The 17,088-nt window shown below is 42.5% G+C and overlaps 1 protein-coding gene across 1 annotated transcript in view; it reads left to right on the forward strand.

Moving 5' to 3' along the window:
• Positions 1–17,088, forward strand: part of LOC128640482 (RRP12-like protein) — a gene marked incomplete at its 3' end in the record, with an annotated part of 160,986 nt that overhangs the window by 97,892 nt on the left and 46,006 nt on the right. The window contains 1 exon segment of the mRNA XM_053692960.1: positions 1,754–1,821. Coding sequence (XP_053548935.1) covers positions 1,754–1,821 — 68 coding nt within the window.

A 17,088-nucleotide genomic window follows, 5' to 3' on the forward strand; every position in this document is an offset into this window, starting at 1 on the left:
ATTTAAGTTTTAATGATTAAGCAAACAATTTAAAAATATATATACTTCCATTATTAATAAAGTGCACATTTTTATGTGCACACTTTCTAAAGATCCAGCTCCTACTTAGAATGTGCCTAAGTGCACAGTATACACTCATATACATTTTGTAATTGGCTGATCGCTATCACATTATACAGGGGAAGGAAAAATGGAATTAAAGGGATAGTAAACACCAAAAATGTTATTGTTTAAAAAGATAGATAATCCCTTTTACCTCTGTGATTACCTTGTATCTAAGCTTCTGCTAACTCACTCCACAGATCTTTTGACAGATTTGCATTTCAGGCAATTAATGCTGACTCTTAAATAACGTCACGTGCATGAGCACATTATCTATATGAATCACATGAATTAGCGCCCTCTAGCTGTGGAAAAAAAATGTCAAATGCATTAATTTGAGGCTGCCTTCAAGGGCTTAGAAATTATCATATGAGCCTACCTAGGTTTAACTTTCAACCAAGAATACTAAGAGAACAAAGCACATTTGATGATACAAGTAAATTAGAAAGTTGTTTAAAATGAAATGCCCTATCTGAATAATGAAAGTTTAATTTGGACTTTACTATCCCTTTTAACTTTGTAATTTACCTGAAAATATTCTAGTGCCGATTTTGAAATGCGAAGAGCTATTGCGCATTGTCTTTTTATTGTGTATTTTTTAAATATCCAATTCTACTGTATTTAGTTTTCTTTTAAATAGGCTTCCTGGAAATCATGGTTTGAAGTTAAAGGGATATGAAACCCATTTTCATTCCATTTCACGATTCAGATAGAGCAGGCAATTTTAAGCAACTTTCTAATTTACTCCTCTTATCAATTTTTCTTTGTTCTCTTGGTATCTTTATTTGAAAAGCAGGAATGTAAGCTTAGGAGCCGGCCCATTTTTGGTTCAGTACCTGGGTAGTGCTTGCTGATTGGTGGCTAAATGCAGGAGAAAATGAAGAAGTTGATTAAAATTGCTCTATCTGAATCATGAAAGGAAAAAAATTGAGTTTCATATTCCTAATTTGTCCCTATAAACACTTTTTTTTTCCATAGGAATATTATTTTGTTGTTTTTTTTTTTAAAACCTAACTTTAATGTCCCATTAATTGGGTATTGGATTATAACTAGACTGTTAGGCAATAAATATAACATTACATAAGTAAGTATGCCTTAGGGTGTCTCATTTTAAAGGGATGGTAAAGTCCAAATATGTTCATGATTTAGATAGAGCATGCAGTTTAAGCATCTTCCTAATTTATTCTTAATATAAAATGAGCTTTGTTCCTTTGATATCCTTTGTTGAAGAGAAAACCTAGGTAGGCTAATTGGAGCTCAGGTTCGTGCACATGTCTAAAGCAGTCTATGACAGCAGTGTTTGCAGCTGTATAATATTGCTATAAATTGTTAGACACTAGTAGCATATGGCTAAAGACACATGCACGCTCCTGAGCTCACCTAGGATTACTCTTTAACAAAGGATACCAAGAGAACTAAGCAATATTGATAACAGAAGTAAATTGCAAAGCTGTTTAAATGTCATACTCTTCCCAATCCTCTTTCAATAATCTTTACCGTCAAATTAAAGAAAAAAAATAATATGGAACACTTCAATCCACTTTTGCTTTGCTTACCTGTAAAGGGCAGTAGTATTGATTTTTATTTTTTTAAAGTACTCATTTACAAATTGCACATTAGTTACAACTCTTGTCAATTTGATTATATGCAGATGGTCAGCAGTTTCTTAGACAAAGCGAGTGACAAACTGAGAGAAGCGGAGAGCTCTGAGTATATGAGGTAAGCTTGCATCTTCAGTACTTGAACTATGTATTTTTTTTTCTTGAAACTAACTTCATGAATGTGTTCAAGATTTAATTTTACAAATTGTCACTGTAGAATTAAAGGTACAGTTGAGTCAAAATTAAACTTTTATGATTTACATAGATCATGCAATTCTAAACAACTTTTCAGTTCACTTACATTATCTAAATGTGCTCAATCTTTTTATATACAAACTTTCTGATGCACCAGCTCTGACTGAGCATGTGCAAGAATTCATAGTATATACATATATGTATTTTGTGATTGGCTGATGACTGTCACATGATGCATTATGAAGGAAAATGTAACTGATATTTATCAGAAAAAAATATTCTACTTCTTTGAATTTCAAACAGTGCTTTTGCATTGTATCTTTATTATGCATTTATTGATTATGCAGTTCTGCTGTGTTTAGTGGTCGTGTTTAACAGGAATGTAACCATAAAAAGCCAGTTACTCTTATAAAAAGTCAAAACATATTCTCAGTGTCGCCCCCCCCCTTTTTTTTTTAATTGAACTCTGTGCCCATCTGTTAGAAGTACAGAAATTACAATATATTTTGCTTTTTTCCCCCCTTTTTCCTAAGATAGGGAGAGTCCACAGCTTCATTCCTTACAGTTGGGAAATACAACACCTGGCCACCAGGAGGAGGCAAAGACACCCCAGCCAAAGGCTTAAAGTGAAGGTAAACTTTGGTGAATGAAAGCCCATTTTTTAAAAATACTATTAAAAACAGGGGCTCTTTCATTCACCAAAGTTTACAAAGCAGCCGTTTTGATTAAAAACCTTTTATTCTTTTCACAGCCAGAGCAGCTTCCACCTCCTGGAAATCCTCTCTTCACACGTCAGCAATGACTAATCCGGCTTCCTCCAATCACGGCTTCCCCCCAGGGTAGTCATTGCCTGAGGCCATGCTGTGATTGGAGGAAGCCGGATTAGTCATTGCTGACTTGTAAAGAGAGGATTTCCAGGAGGGGGAAGCTGCTGTAGCAATGAAAATAAAAAAAGGTATGTTTTTAATCAAAACGGCTGCTTTGTAAACATTGATGAGTGAAAGTGCCCCTGTTTTTAATAGTATTTTTAAAAAACGGTCTTTAATTCACCAAAGTTTACCTTCACTTTAAATATCCCTCCCACTTCCTCACTACCCCAATCATTCTTTGCCTTTCGTCATGTTAGGAGGTGGCAGATAAGTGTCAGAAGATTCAGAGACTCCATTTCTAAAGTGGATGGTGCTATCTCTGCACTTGCTAAACATACAACTATACCTCTTGAGGATAGTTCTTCGTTCAGAGAGCTGATGGATAAGAAAATGGAAACCTTTCTGAGAAAGATGTTTCAACATACGTTTTTTTTTGTTTCAACTGGCTGCTGCAGTTGCCACGGTTGCCGGAGCAGCTACCTACTGGTGCGACTCTTTGTCGGTACTCATTGAGGTGGAGTCTCCCCTCAAGGATATTCAAGACAGAATTAAAGCTCTTAGAATTGCTAACTCTTTTATCTGTGATGCGAACATGCAAATGATTCGCCTAAATGCAATGACCTCTGGCTTTGTGGTCCTAGCCTGCTGTGCGCTCTGGTTAAAGTCTTGGTCTGCGGATATGACTTCTAAGTCCATAATCCTTTCTCTTCCCTTCAAGGGAAAGATTTTATTTGGTCTAGGCCTGGACTCCCATTATTTCTATGGTTACCGGAGGCAAGGGTGCCTTCCTACCACAAGATAAGAAGTCGTCTAAGGGACGACAAGCTTCTAATTTTCGTTCCTTTGGTTCTGACAAATCTCAACGACAACAATCCTCCTCCAAGCCAGAGCCACCCAAGAGTACTTGGAATCCGGCTCAGTCCTGGAATAAATCCAAGCAGAATAAGAAGCCTGCCAAAAACAAATCGGCATGTAGGGGGGAGACTCTCTCTTTTTTTTCAGATGCCTGGTTCAAGGACGTACTGGATCCATGGGTCTTGGAGGTGGTATCTCAGGGATACAAAAGGGCTTCAAATCTCATCCGCCAAGGGGCAGATTCCTTCTCTCGAATCTGTCTACCAGACCAGAAAAGACCTTTCTAGGGTGCGTTGTGGATCTATCCTCCTTAGGAGGAGTTGTCCCGGTGCCTATCGAAGAAAGAGGTTTGGGGTTTTATTCAAACCTTTTCATTGCCCCAAAGGAGGAGGGAACTTTCCGCCCAATTCTGGACCTAAAGTGCTTAAACAAATTTCTGTGTCCCTTCAAGATGGAGATAAGGTCCATCTTTCCTTTAATTCAGGAAGGCCAGTTTATGACCACTATAGATCTGAAGGACGCTTACCTTCATGTTCCAATTTACAGGGAACACTTTTTCAGTTCCTGAGGTTCGGATTCCTGGACCAGCACTTCCAGTTCATTGCTCTTCCGTTTTGCCTAGCTACTGCTCCAAGAATCTTTACGATGGTTCTGGGGGCTCTTCTAGCCATTGCCAGAACTCAGGGTATTGCAGTAGCCCCATACTTGGACGATATTCTAGTGCAAGCACCATCCTTTCGTCTTGCGGAAGATTTCTCAAAGTCCCTTCTCAGTCTTCTTCGATCACATGGATGGAAGATAAACTTGGAAAAGAGTTAATTTATCCCAAGTACCAGGGTGGAATTCATTGGTACTATAATAGACTCCTTATCCATGAGGATATTTCTAACAGACCAGAGACGTTGCAAGCTAACTTCGGCATGTCTTGCCCTCCTGACCATCCTGGGAGATTGGGACGCAAGCCTATCCGGATGGGGAGCTTTTTGGGGTGCCAGGAAGGCACAGGGGTTGAAGATTTAGGAGTCCTCCCTCCCGATCGATATTTTGGAACTACAGGCAATCTTCAAGGCATTGAAGGCTTGGCCACTTCTGTGTTCGTCCCAGTCTATCAGATTCCAATCAGACAATATAACTTCGGTGGCTTACATCAACTATCAAGGGGGAACGAGAAGTTCCTTGGTGATGAAGGCAGTATTTCAGATTCTGGAGTGGGCGGAGGCCCATAGCTGTTCGCTGTCAGCGATCCACATTCCGGATGTGGACAACTGGGAGGCAGATTTACTCAACAGGCAATCCTTCCATCCAGGGGAATGGTCTCTCCATCCCGAGGTGTTTGCAGAGATATGCAGCAAATGGGGGAACGCCGGAAATAGATCTCATGCCGTCCCGTCTCAATACCACCTACCCAGATACGGGGCGAGGAATCCCCAAGCGACTCTAATAGATGCACTAGCAGTGCCCTGGAGGTTCAAGCTCATATATCTTTTTCCTCCATTACCGCTTCTTCCTTGAGTGGTGGCCCCCATTAAGCAGAAGCGGGTATCCGTAATCCTGATTGCTCCTTTGTGGTCGCGAAGGACGTAGTTTCCGGATCTAGTGGGGATGTCCTCATCTCCTGCTTGGAAGTTACCTTGTCGCAGAGACCTGCTGATACAAGGTCCATTTTGTTCATCAAAATCTATATTCTCTGAGGCTGACTGCGTGGAGATGGAACGCTTAATCTTGGCCAAGAGAGGTTTCTCTGAGAGTGTCATTGATACTCTTATTCAAGCTCGTAAACCAGTTACTCAGCGTATCTACCACAAGGTGTGGAGGACCTACTTACTCTCGTGTGAAGAGCATTGTTTTTCCTGGCACAGAGTTAAGGTTGCCAAGATCTTATCTTTCTTTTAAAAGACACGATGAGTCCACGGATTTCATTTTGTGGGATATTCACCTCCTGGTCAGCAGGAGGAGGCAAAGAGCACCACAGCAGAGCTGCTATATATAGCTCCTCCCTTCCCTCCCACTCCAGTCATTCTCTTTGCCTACGTTAGCGATAGGAAGGGGTAAAGTGAGGTGTTAGTATAGATTTTTCAATCAAGAGTTTATTATTTTTAAAGTAGTGCCAGAGTGTGCTGCTTTGTTCTAGGGTGTAGCTGTAGTCCATATTAGTCTCTGTAGTAGAGCTATTGGTGGCTTTAAAGCAATAGGAACTGGTGGGACATAGTTCTCACTGCGCCTCCTATACATTTATGCTTCCCTAATCTGGATAGCCTAAGCACAGTTAACTCAGGCTTATCTTATTCCACAGAGCTATGGGAGGGAGAGGACCTCCTAAACCTGATGTGCTGCCCTGCTGTCGGACAGAATACTAAGGTAAGCACTGACATTTTTATTCTGGGTCTGAAGCAACAAGGAAAGATTCAGGACAGAGGAATTGTAGCACTTTTCTGGGACAAATATCTCTTTTTATATACATAAAGGAGGATTCTACGACAGCATGGTAATGGCAGGCACGTGGGCTCAGGAGTGTGGCTTCTGGGTGCATGCACGTGGGCTCAGGAGTGGGGCTTCTGGGGGCATTTGCACTGAACGGATTTAATAGGGTTCAGGTTATATGCCCATTATACAGAGAAGGTTAATCTGAATGATGTTCACTTTTTATCCTTTCATTCTGACTGCTGTATAATTTTATGTGTAAGGCTCCTTCATACTTTTTGTCAAAGGGGGTCAGTTAACTCCCGTTGGTTTGTATATGATATAAATATGGCGACCGGGAGAGTGTGTATATTACGCCCACGAAGGGCGGGGTTATGTTTGGTGCCCATTTTTCTCAGCAGCGCAATTAAAATATCTGTATGCTTGGATGTGTTCTCACGCCCATGAGGGGCGGAGCTTGGGGCCGATTTAGGCTGCACCCGCTTTCTTGGAAGAGAGCGGTTTCCTTTGCTGACGCATTACTCTTCATCTCTGTGAGTCTGGATAGCGCTACAACTGCGCTCCGGATTTGTTTTCACGGTGAACGTGTATTAGGGCACCTCAGCGAGATTTCTCTGAGGTTGTCTATTTGTGGGCCGTCATATTTTTTTCTGCAACCGTAAAAAAGTTAAAGTTTTAACATTTAAAGTGACAGTATGGTATTTTGGCTGTTAGATAAACAGCAGAAAATATTTAAATAAAACTTGTTGTTCCATCCTTCATCAGCAACTTATAAGGATCCGGTGAGGTAGTTTAGTTGGTACCGGTCCTGACTACAAAAGTTTCATATCCGGCAGGGTTGATGCAGCCCTTTGGCTTTTGAGGTCAATGAACTGTGTTCCATTACTTTGGACAGCATTCACATGTTTCCCATAGCCGACTCAGCTATGGAGGCGGGGCACTCATTCTCTAGGGTGGAGGTAGTAGTTGCCGGCTTAACTAAGAGAACTATTATACCCATTTGGATGGTTGGGTTCTCAAAGGTCCTATGGACAAAGAATAGAAGGGGGATGTACACCAGGGCTTACAATGGAAACCAGCTGTGTACCTTGATACAGTCGCTAGTGCAACGGCATATTGCTTGTGTTGTCTGATGATAATAAATTGGAAACTCCCCTGGATGAAATCCAGATTAGGTCTAAAGCTTTTAAAGTTGGCTAATTCCTTTATTTCAGATTTTTCAGTTGGGAGCATCCAGCTCACAAGCCATTATGGTGGGAGCCTTGTTCTACGGATGTGTGCTCTAAGTTTAACCTTCTAGCGATTTCTTACAAGGGAAGGACCTTGTTGGGATCTGGCTTGACGGATATATTCTCTTCTGAAGTTTCTAGAGATTAAAAAAAAAAAAAGAGAACCCAGATAGCCTGCTATTGACTCAAACACAGCATGCATGAAGGTCATGCCACTAATCCAGGACCGGATCTTGTAGGGGGCAGATTTTTCTTCTTTGCTCGGGTTCAAGATGTTCAGAATTCCTGGGCTATAGATTAGTTACCCAGGGATACAAACTGAAATTCAAAAATTTTCTTCCCTGAGGAAGATTTCTTCTTTCAAAATTATCTGCAGCCCAGATAAAAAGAGGCGTTCTTACATTGTATAAGAAACTTCTCCTCCCTGGGTGTGATTGTCCCGTTCCTGCACAAGAACACAGGCAGGGGTTTTATTCAAATCTGTTTGTAGTTCCCAGAAAGGAGGGAACTTTCAGACCTATCCTAGGCCTCAAGGTTCTATACAAGTTTCTCAGAGTTCCGTCGTTCTAGATGGAAACTAGATGGAAACTATTTGTACCATTCTTCCAGGTTTGGTTTTCTGGACAAACACTTCCAGTTTGTGGCTCTTCCTTTCGGGCTGGCCACGGTTACCAGAATTTTCACAAAGGTTCTGGGGTCTTTGCTGGCGGTTCTAAGACCTTGGGGCGTTGCGGTGGCGCCTTCTCTGGACGATATTCTAATCCAGGCGCCGTCTTGTTAACAAGCAAGGTCTCATCCCGACATTGTACTATAGTTCCTGAGAACTCAAGGGTGGAAGGTAAATCTGGAAAAGAGTTCCTTAGTCCCAAAGACAAGGGTGACGTTCTTAAGGACTCTAATCGATTCTATATCTATAAAGATTTTTCTGACAGAAGTCAGGAAATCAAATATTCTAGATACCTGTCGAGACCTTTAGTCCAATCCTCGGCCGTCAGTGGCCCAGTGTATGGAAGTATTCGGACTGATGGTGGCGGCAATGGACATCATTCCGTTTGCTTGGTTTCATCTCAGACCTCTGCAGTTAGACATGCTCAGGCAGTGGAATGGAGAATATACGGACTTGTCTCCTCAAATCCCTCTGGATCCGGAGACAAGGGACTCTGTTCTTGGTGGTTGTTTCTGGATCATCTATTCCAGGGAACATGCTTTCACAGACCATCCTGGGTATGTCAGCCTTCTAGGGTGGGGAGCTGTCTGGGGTTCCATAAGGGTTCAGGGAGTGTGGACTCAGGTGGAGTCTGTTCTTCCTATCAACATCCTGGAACTATGAGCGATCTTCAATGCTCTTCTGGTCTGGCCTCAGTTGGCTTTAGCCCCAGTTCATCAGATTTCAGACGGATAACATAACGATAGTGGCTTACATCAATCGACAAGGAGGAACGAGGGGTTCCTTAGCGATGACCGAGGTAGGCAAGATAATCCAGTGGGCGGAGGCCCATTCTTGCCATCTGTCAGCGATCCATATTATTATTATCGGTTATTTGTAGAGCGCCAACAGATTCCGCAGCGCTAATATCCCAGGGGTGGACAATTGGGAGGCGGATTTTCTGAGCAGACAGACTTTTCATCCGGGTGAGTGGGAACTCCATCCGGAAGTATTCTCCAACCTGATTCTCAAATGGGGTCGGCTGGAGTTGGATCTCATGGCATCTCGCCAGAATGCCAAGCTTTCGAGATACGGGGCGAGGTCTAGAGATCCCCAGGCAGAACTGATAGATGCTCTGGCGGTTCCTTGAACCTTCAATCTTGCATACCTTTTTCCTCCGTTTGCGCTTCTTCCTCGAGTCATTGCTCGAATCAAACGGGAGAGGGCATCTGTGATCCTCATTGCTCCTGCGTGGCCTCGCAGGATTTGGTATGCAGACCTGGTGGAAATGTCATCACTGCCACCTTGGAAACTTCCGTTGAGGAAAGACCTTCTCATTCAAGGGTCCTTCCTTCGCCCAACTCTAGTTTCTCTGAAGCTGAAAGCTTGGAGATTGAACGTTTAATCCTATCCAAGCAGGGGTTTTCAGATTCGGTCATAGAGACCATGATCCAGGCTCGTAAGCCTGTTACTAGAAAGATTTTCCATAAGATATGGCGTAGATATCTTCTTTGTTGTGAATCCAAGGGCTACTCATAGAGTTAAGTAAGATTCCTAGAATTTTGTCTTTTCTCCAAGAATGATTGGAGAAGGGTTTATCGGCAAGTTCCCTAAGGGGTCAGATCTCTGCCTTGTCTATTTTGTTACATAAACGTCTGGCGGATGTCCCAGATGTTCAATCCTTTTGTCAGGCTTGGTCAGAATCAGGCCTGTGTTTGAACCAATTACTCCTCCCATGGAGTCTGAATTTAGTTCTCAAAGTTCTTCAAGAGGTTCCGTTTGAGCCTCTGCATTACTTAGATATTGAGTTGTTATCTTGGAAAGTTTTTTATTTCTTATTGCCTTTTCTTCAGCTCGATGAGTGTCTGAACTTTCGACATTACAATACGATTCTCCTTACCTTATTTTTCATCGGATAAGGTAGATTTACGTGCTAACTTAGGGTTCCTTTCTAAGGTTGTTCAAACAGGGAACATTAATCAGGAAATTGTGGTTCCTTCCTTGTGTCTTAATCCTTCTTCTCCAAAGGAACGTCTTTTGCACAATTTGGACGTGGTCCGTGCTTTGCAATTTTATTTACAAGCGACTAAGGGATTTCGTCAGTCGTTTTCTTTGTCGTTTTCTTTGTCGTTTTCTTTGTCGTTTTCTGTGGGAAACGTAATGGTCAGAGAGCTGCGGCTACCTCTTTCTTTTTAACTGAAGAGTATCATCCGTTCTGCTTATGGGACTGCTGGAGAGCAGCCTCCTGAGTTACGACTCATTCCACTAGGGCTGTTGCTCCTTCATGGGCTTTCATAAATGAAGCTTCTGTAGACCAGCTTTGCAAGGCTGCAACTTGGTCCTTTTTTTCACACTTTTTCTAAATTTGTTAATTTTTTGTCTCGGCTGAGGCTGTTTTTGGGAGAAAGGTTCTTTAAGCAGTGGTGCCTTCCGTTTAGGTTCCCTGTCTTGTCCCTCCCTTATCATCCGTGTATTCTAGCTTTGGTATTGTATCCCACAAGTAAGGATGAAATCCATGGACTCATCGTGTCTTTAAAAAGAAAAGAAAATTTATGCTTACCTGATAAATTTGTTTCTTTTTAGACACAATGAGTCCACGGCCCGCCCTGTTCTCTGAGACAGGTTATTAATTTTTTTTTTTTAAATCTTTTTATTAAGAGTAACATAGGTGAAAAGCAACATTTACATCTGTTGAGTACGGGTCAAGCCCAAACGCAGTTGGGAACATTATCATCCAATATCTCTCATCATTACAGTAGCCCAAATGTCTTTCAAATACATATGGAACAAGTAGTATTCACCAGGAGTTAACTCTTGAATTTTGAATTTTTATAAACCTTCCCAAGACCCCCCTCCCAACTCTACCAACTTGAAATAACAAATCCCAAATCCCTCCCCCATCCTACAACTTAGATCCTAAGGCCCTACTAGAGTAATCTATTGAGTCTCCTGTTGGTGCACAGTGTGACGAGAGAGAAAAAAAAAAAGGGGGGGGAGTGGAGAAGTTTTCCCCTCTCTCTCCCCCCGTCTCCCCTCCCCTTCCTACTGGATTTTAGGAGTCATTGAAGGGAAATATGCGTGTCCATTCACCCCTCAAAGAGCCTTCCAAAAATACCTTGGTGTGTCGAAACGGCAGTAATATCTGCCTCTGAATCTGCAGCTCAAAGGTCAGTATCAGTCTTCGCCATTTCTTTAGGAACAAGTTAAGCCTGTTACCAACAGCTACCCTAGTGTGTGTCTGTTCTATAAATAGTTGTGCTTTCAAAAGATTGCGAAAGTATGCTATAGTAGGTCTTGTCTTTTTAGTCCAGTGATTTAGAATACATTTTCGTGCGAGTAAAATAATCATGGTCAGTTCCAGGTCACATTGATTGTACTGGGCATCCCAGGCCAGAAAAAGGATATCAGTGGGCTTAAGAGAAATTGGGACTTTCATTTTTTTTGTTAATCCAATACTGTAATTGCTGCCAGAATTGCCTTATCACCGTGCACTCCCATATACAGTGCAGTAGGCCGGAGGCCTCCACTGAACATTTAGAGCATTTATTAGGGTGATCTGGTACCCACTTAGCCAGTCTATCAGGGGTCAAATAGGTCTTATGCAGGAATTTTGTTTGTGTTTCTCTGAGAATTGCCGAGAGAGTGGTCTTTCTGACTTTTTCCAGTGCCCCCCGGGCTCCATCCACCGTAATCCCTGTGACTCCCTCCCTCTCCCATCCCTTTATGGCCGAAGACTGCACTTTCAGCAGTCTGTCCTGTAGGAATACTTGGTATATTTCTGACAGAGAAAATCTACCCATCTTAAAAAGTGACTGCGTTAATCGAAAAGGGGATCCGTCCCAGAAGTTCGGATTGTTTCTAAGCAGCGTATCCACATAATGGCGCACCTGCAGGTAGGCATAAAAGTGAACCTTCGGGAGATTAAACTCCCTTTGCAGCATGGAAAAGAATTTGATGGATCTGGTCAAAGGTTCCAACAAAGACCCCACTGAGTGCAAACCCAGTTTGTCCCAGTGGTCAAAGGGCTTCATATCAGCTCCTGCTGGGAAATCTGGATTATGATGAAACGGAAGAAAGGCAGAGCTATGGCAGCTCTTCTTCAGAAACTGCCAGGCTCTTAGGGGGTCACGATATAGGAAGTTTAAACCTACTGACTTAGCCGCTCCCGTCTTTGCCATATGTGGAAAATAAGCTAAGGAGATTTCCCCCAAAGCAGCATTTTCCAAGCTGGATTTATAAAAGTGTCGTGTGCCCACCTGCCAGTCCACCACCAATAGTATCAACGCCGCCCAGTTGTAAAGCTTGAAGTTTGGCAAGGAGAAGCCCCCCTTTAGATAAGGCATGGATAGCTTGTCTGCAGATATTCGGGGTTTGCCCCCTCTCCAGACAAAGCATCTGGTTGCCGCATTTAGCATCTTCACATCCGCTTTAGTCAGCAACAAAGGTAGCATGAGTAATGGGTATAGGAGACGCGGGAGGATCACCATCTTCACCAGGCTGATCCTACCTGACAACGACACAGGGAGAGACCTCCAGCTTCTCATCAAGCTACAGAGCTTGACACATAGGGGAGTTAGGTTCATAGAGTATATCTTGTTAGGGTTGACAGGAATATGGATTCCCAGGTAGGTTAAACTCTGGGAGGCTGTTGCAAACGGGTAGTCATGCATGATTCCTTTTTTTTTATTCAACCACAAGATTTCCGATTTCTGCATATTGACCTTGTACCCCGAAAAGGAGCCAAAGTCGTGGAGCGTTCGTAAAATGGACGGGATATGTATGCTCGGATCTTGTACAAACAACATCATGTCGTCTGCATAAAGTGCCAACTGTTGGGGGTCACCTGCTATATCAATACCAGGGAAGACTTGGCGTAACTTTGTCGCCAGTGGTTCCAGTGCCAGATTAAATAGCAGCGGGGATAAGGGGCAGCCTTGTCTGGTGCCTCGCCCAAGAGTCACAGTACTAGAGAACATGTTATTTACACAAATGTTGGCGGCGGGGGAGGAATACAAGCTTTTAAGAAAGGACATGAAGGGGCTCGAAATGTTGAACTGTGTCATAGTGTGGAACAAGTGACTCCACTCCACTCGGTCGAAGGCCTTCTCTGCGTCCAAGGACAGCAGGAAGGCCTCCGGAAGTGGCCTATTCGAACCCGCCTGATTTCTACTCCAGAAGTATTGCGTCAGATGCAATACTCGGCGGATCTTAACCACCGATGACCTCGCAAACATGAAGCCAGTCTGGTCCTCGTGGATTAGCTCCGGTAAAATAAATTTAAGACGCTCCTCCAGAAGTTTTGTCAGAATCTTATAGTCCGCATTTAGCAGCGATATCGGCCTATAAGACTCAGGGAAAAGAGTATCCTTTCCCGCTTTAGGGATAAGAGTAATGTATGCCGCTGAAAACGAACTGGCTGGTTTGTCTGCTGCTGAGAAGTATTTCGTGAACAGATCAGTTAACACTGGAACAACCTGAGGTTTTAACATTCTATAGAATTCAATGGGCAGCCCATCAGGACCAGCCGCTTTGCCCAGTGCCAAAGACGAAATCGTCCTGTCTACCTCTTCTTTAGAGATAGGAGCGTTCAATTTATTCAATTGTTCTTCCGAGATCTGTGGTAATTTAATAGAGCCCCAGAAATCTTCTAGGGTCTCGTCAGAGCAGGCTTGGGATCTCTGACCACTCTGTCCCCATCCCTGAGCGCAGGTACAAAGCGCCTTGAGGTCTTAAGATTGACCAGGGAGGCCAAGAGCCTACCTGATTTATCTCCATATCTTTAGTATTTTCCCCTACTCCTTAAAAGAGTCTGAGACGCCTGATAAGCCAGAAGCGCATCATATTCTTTTTTGGTAGATATGTATGTTTGGTGGTGTAATCTTGTGGGCCTATTACAATATTTTAAATAAGAGGCATTTAGCTCTTTTCTGAGCTTTTCCAGTCTTTCTGCATGCATTTTTTTTTTGCAGGATAGGAAGGCCAAAATGTTCCCCGCAAGTACCACCTTCGCAGTTTGCCAGAAGAGTTCAGGGGTTGCGAGGTGTTGCGCGTTGGTACAGCAAAAGTCATCCCAACTAGTGACCATATATTGTTGAAACTCTTGGGATGTAACTAAGTACAGTGGGAACCTAAAGGTCCGCCGATCCCTAGGTGGGTCCAGGGCATCAAGGAAAAGCCCCATAGGGGCATGATCGGATACTACCACTTCTCCTATCTTGGAATCAATGATCCTTGGGATCAAGGAGTTAGAGGTAAGGAACAAATCAATGCGGGACATCGTGGGCAAAGCCCGGGAGACACAGGTATAGTCCTTGCCATTCGGATTTAGCTTGCACCAAATATCAACTACATCTAACGATGAGGTCAGAGCCTGGAACATCTCAGATTCAAATTTACCCTCGGATTTAACCTGCATTCCAGACTTGACCCCTGATGTATCTCTAAGCCTGTCCCGTTTTGTGTCGGGGGCCAGATTAAAGTCTCCTCCAATAATGAGAGCAGAGCCCAAAAAGGGGGTCAGAACGTCAGTCAGATTTTCCCAGAAGGTCCTGTCTTTTTGATTCGGGGCGTAAATGTTACATAGAACGTACTTCTTGTTGGCTATCGTAGTCTGTACTATAATGTACCGTCCGTCTGTGTCTTTCGTCACTATAGTGTCTGAGAGTTCTAACTTCTTCCCAAAAAGGATTGCCACTCCTCTACTGGCACTCTTGTATGAAACAAATTCCACTCTCCCCACCCAATCCCTTTCCAGCTTAGCATGTTCAGTATCAGAGAGGTGCGTCTCTTGCAGAAACGCTATGTCAGCCTTTGTTTTCCTCAACTGAGTTAGTATTGTTTTTCTCTTAATAGGGGAATGGACACCCCCCACGTTCCAAGTGTATATATTAAATTATAGTCTTAGATAGGACACCTTGTGAGAGACAGGGAGAGAGAGGAGGGGAAAAAAAAAAAAGAGGGAGGGAGAGGGATTAAACATAAAATAACATGAAACCAAACGACATAAAATAGATAAGATAGAATAAAATAAAAAGTCTTCACACTGTCACGTACCTCCCAGTAGACCCCTTCCTTCCAGCACATTGCAAGCTCTAGTAGGCTACAAAAGTAAGACATAAAAAAAAACATCAGAAACAGGTCATCAGCTTAATAATGACAAGGCATCCTATATGACAAAGAGAAGTATTATAACCTGGCAGCCCAAACATAGATTGCGTGGTGGAGGTTATTAATTTTTATAAACTTCAGACACCTCTGCACCTTGGCTTTTTCCTTTCTCTTCCTAACTTCGGTTGAATGACTGGAGTGGGAGGGAAGGGAGGAGCTATATGTAGCAGCTCTCCTGTGGTGCTCTTTGCCGCCTCCTGCTGACCAGGAGGTGAATATCCTACAAGTAAGGATGAGATCCGTGGGCTGAAGAAGGGCCTTTTTGCTAGTTCCCTGAGGGGACAGATTTCAGCCCTGTCGGTTTTATTGCACAAGAGACTGACTGAGCTTCCAGACGTGCATTCCTTTGTTAAGGCTCTGATTAGGATCATACCTGTGTTTAGATCTGGGGCTCCTTGGAGCCTAAATCATCTTCTTCAGGTTTTGCAACAGGTTCCATTTGAGTCTCTGCATTCCGTCAACATTAAATTGTTATCTTGGAAGGTTCTCTTTTTATTGGCTATTGCCTCTGCGCGCAGAGTTTCTGAGATCTCTGCTTTGCAATGTGAGCCCCCTTATCTGATTTTTCATGCAGATTAGGCAGTTTTATGTACTAAATTGGGTTTTCTTCCTAAGTTTGTGTCAGATCACAACATCAATTAGGAGATTGTGGTTCCTACCTTGTGTTTTAATCCTTCTTCATCGAAGGAACACTTACTTCACAATTTGGATGTGGTTCGAGCCTTGAAGTTCTGTCTTCAGGCTACTAAGGAGATTAGACAATCTTACTCTTTGTTGTCTATTCGGGGAAGTGTAAGGGGCAGAAGGCTACTTCGATTTCCCTATCTCTTTGGTTAAGTAATGTTATCCGCTTAGCTTACTGGACAGCGGGACATCGTCCTCCTGAGAGGATAACGGCTCATTCCACTAGAGCGGTGGCTTCCACTTGGGTCTTTAAGAACGAGGCCTCTATGGATCAGATTTGTAAGGCGGCTACATGGTGGTCCTTACATACTTTTTCAAAATTTTACAAGTTTGTTGTTTTTGCTTCGACTGAAGCAGCTTTCGGAAGAAAAGTTTTGCAGGCTGTGGTGCCCTCAGAATAGGGTCCGCCTCTTCCTTTTTATTTCCTCCTGTTATTCATTGTGTCCTCTGGAGCTTGGGTATAGTTTTCCCAACAGTAAGGAATGAAGCCGTGGACTCTCCCTATCTTAGGAAGGAAAACATAATTTATGCTTACCAGATTAAATTCCTTTCCTTTTGGTTTAGTGAGAGTCCACGCCCCCCCGCATGTATTTTCTCGTTAATGGGCAATCCCCTATTTATTTTTATTCTTCTGGCACTATTTATACCCTAATGTTTCTCCTACTTTTCCTTGTTCCCTCGGCAGAATGACTGGGGTAGTGAGGGAGTGAGAAGGATATTTAAGACTTTGGCTGGGGTGTCTTTGCCTCCTCCTGGTGGCCAGGTGTTGTATTTCCCAACAGTAAGGAATGAAGCCGTGGACTCTCCCTATCCGGAAGGAAAGGAATTTATCTGCTAAGCATAAATGTTTTCTTTCTATTAAGCATACACAATCAGCATCGTTATAATTACTTTATATAAGCAGGTAGGTGTGTGTGTGTATATGTGTGTGTGTGTGTATATACAATTTTTTTAATTGTACAGACTGTTTAAATCATTAAAAAAAATATTCCTTATTTCTGTTTTATACATAAATATATATTTTTTTTCAGTAGTTTTGTAAATTAATATATAAAAACCTTGTAATTCCAAGATTTGTATAACGTGTTATTTTGGGTATAGATGTGTGTAGCAATGTTAGGCCTATAACGTCTGCAGTGTATAATTCCAAATTACATTAAATCATGTGAGAGGGGTCTTAATAAATAAAGTATAATGCAAAGTTGTTGTGTTTGCTACACATAATTAAACAAGTTATAGTACAATTTCATTTTATATATATTTTTATATATCTATATATTGTATTAGGTATAATTTAAATCACAATTGTCTGTTTTCAG

Source organism: Bombina bombina, chromosome 9 (genome assembly GCF_027579735.1).
Source record: "Bombina bombina isolate aBomBom1 chromosome 9, aBomBom1.pri, whole genome shotgun sequence".
Taxonomy (NCBI): domain Eukaryota; kingdom Metazoa; phylum Chordata; class Amphibia; order Anura; family Bombinatoridae; genus Bombina; species Bombina bombina.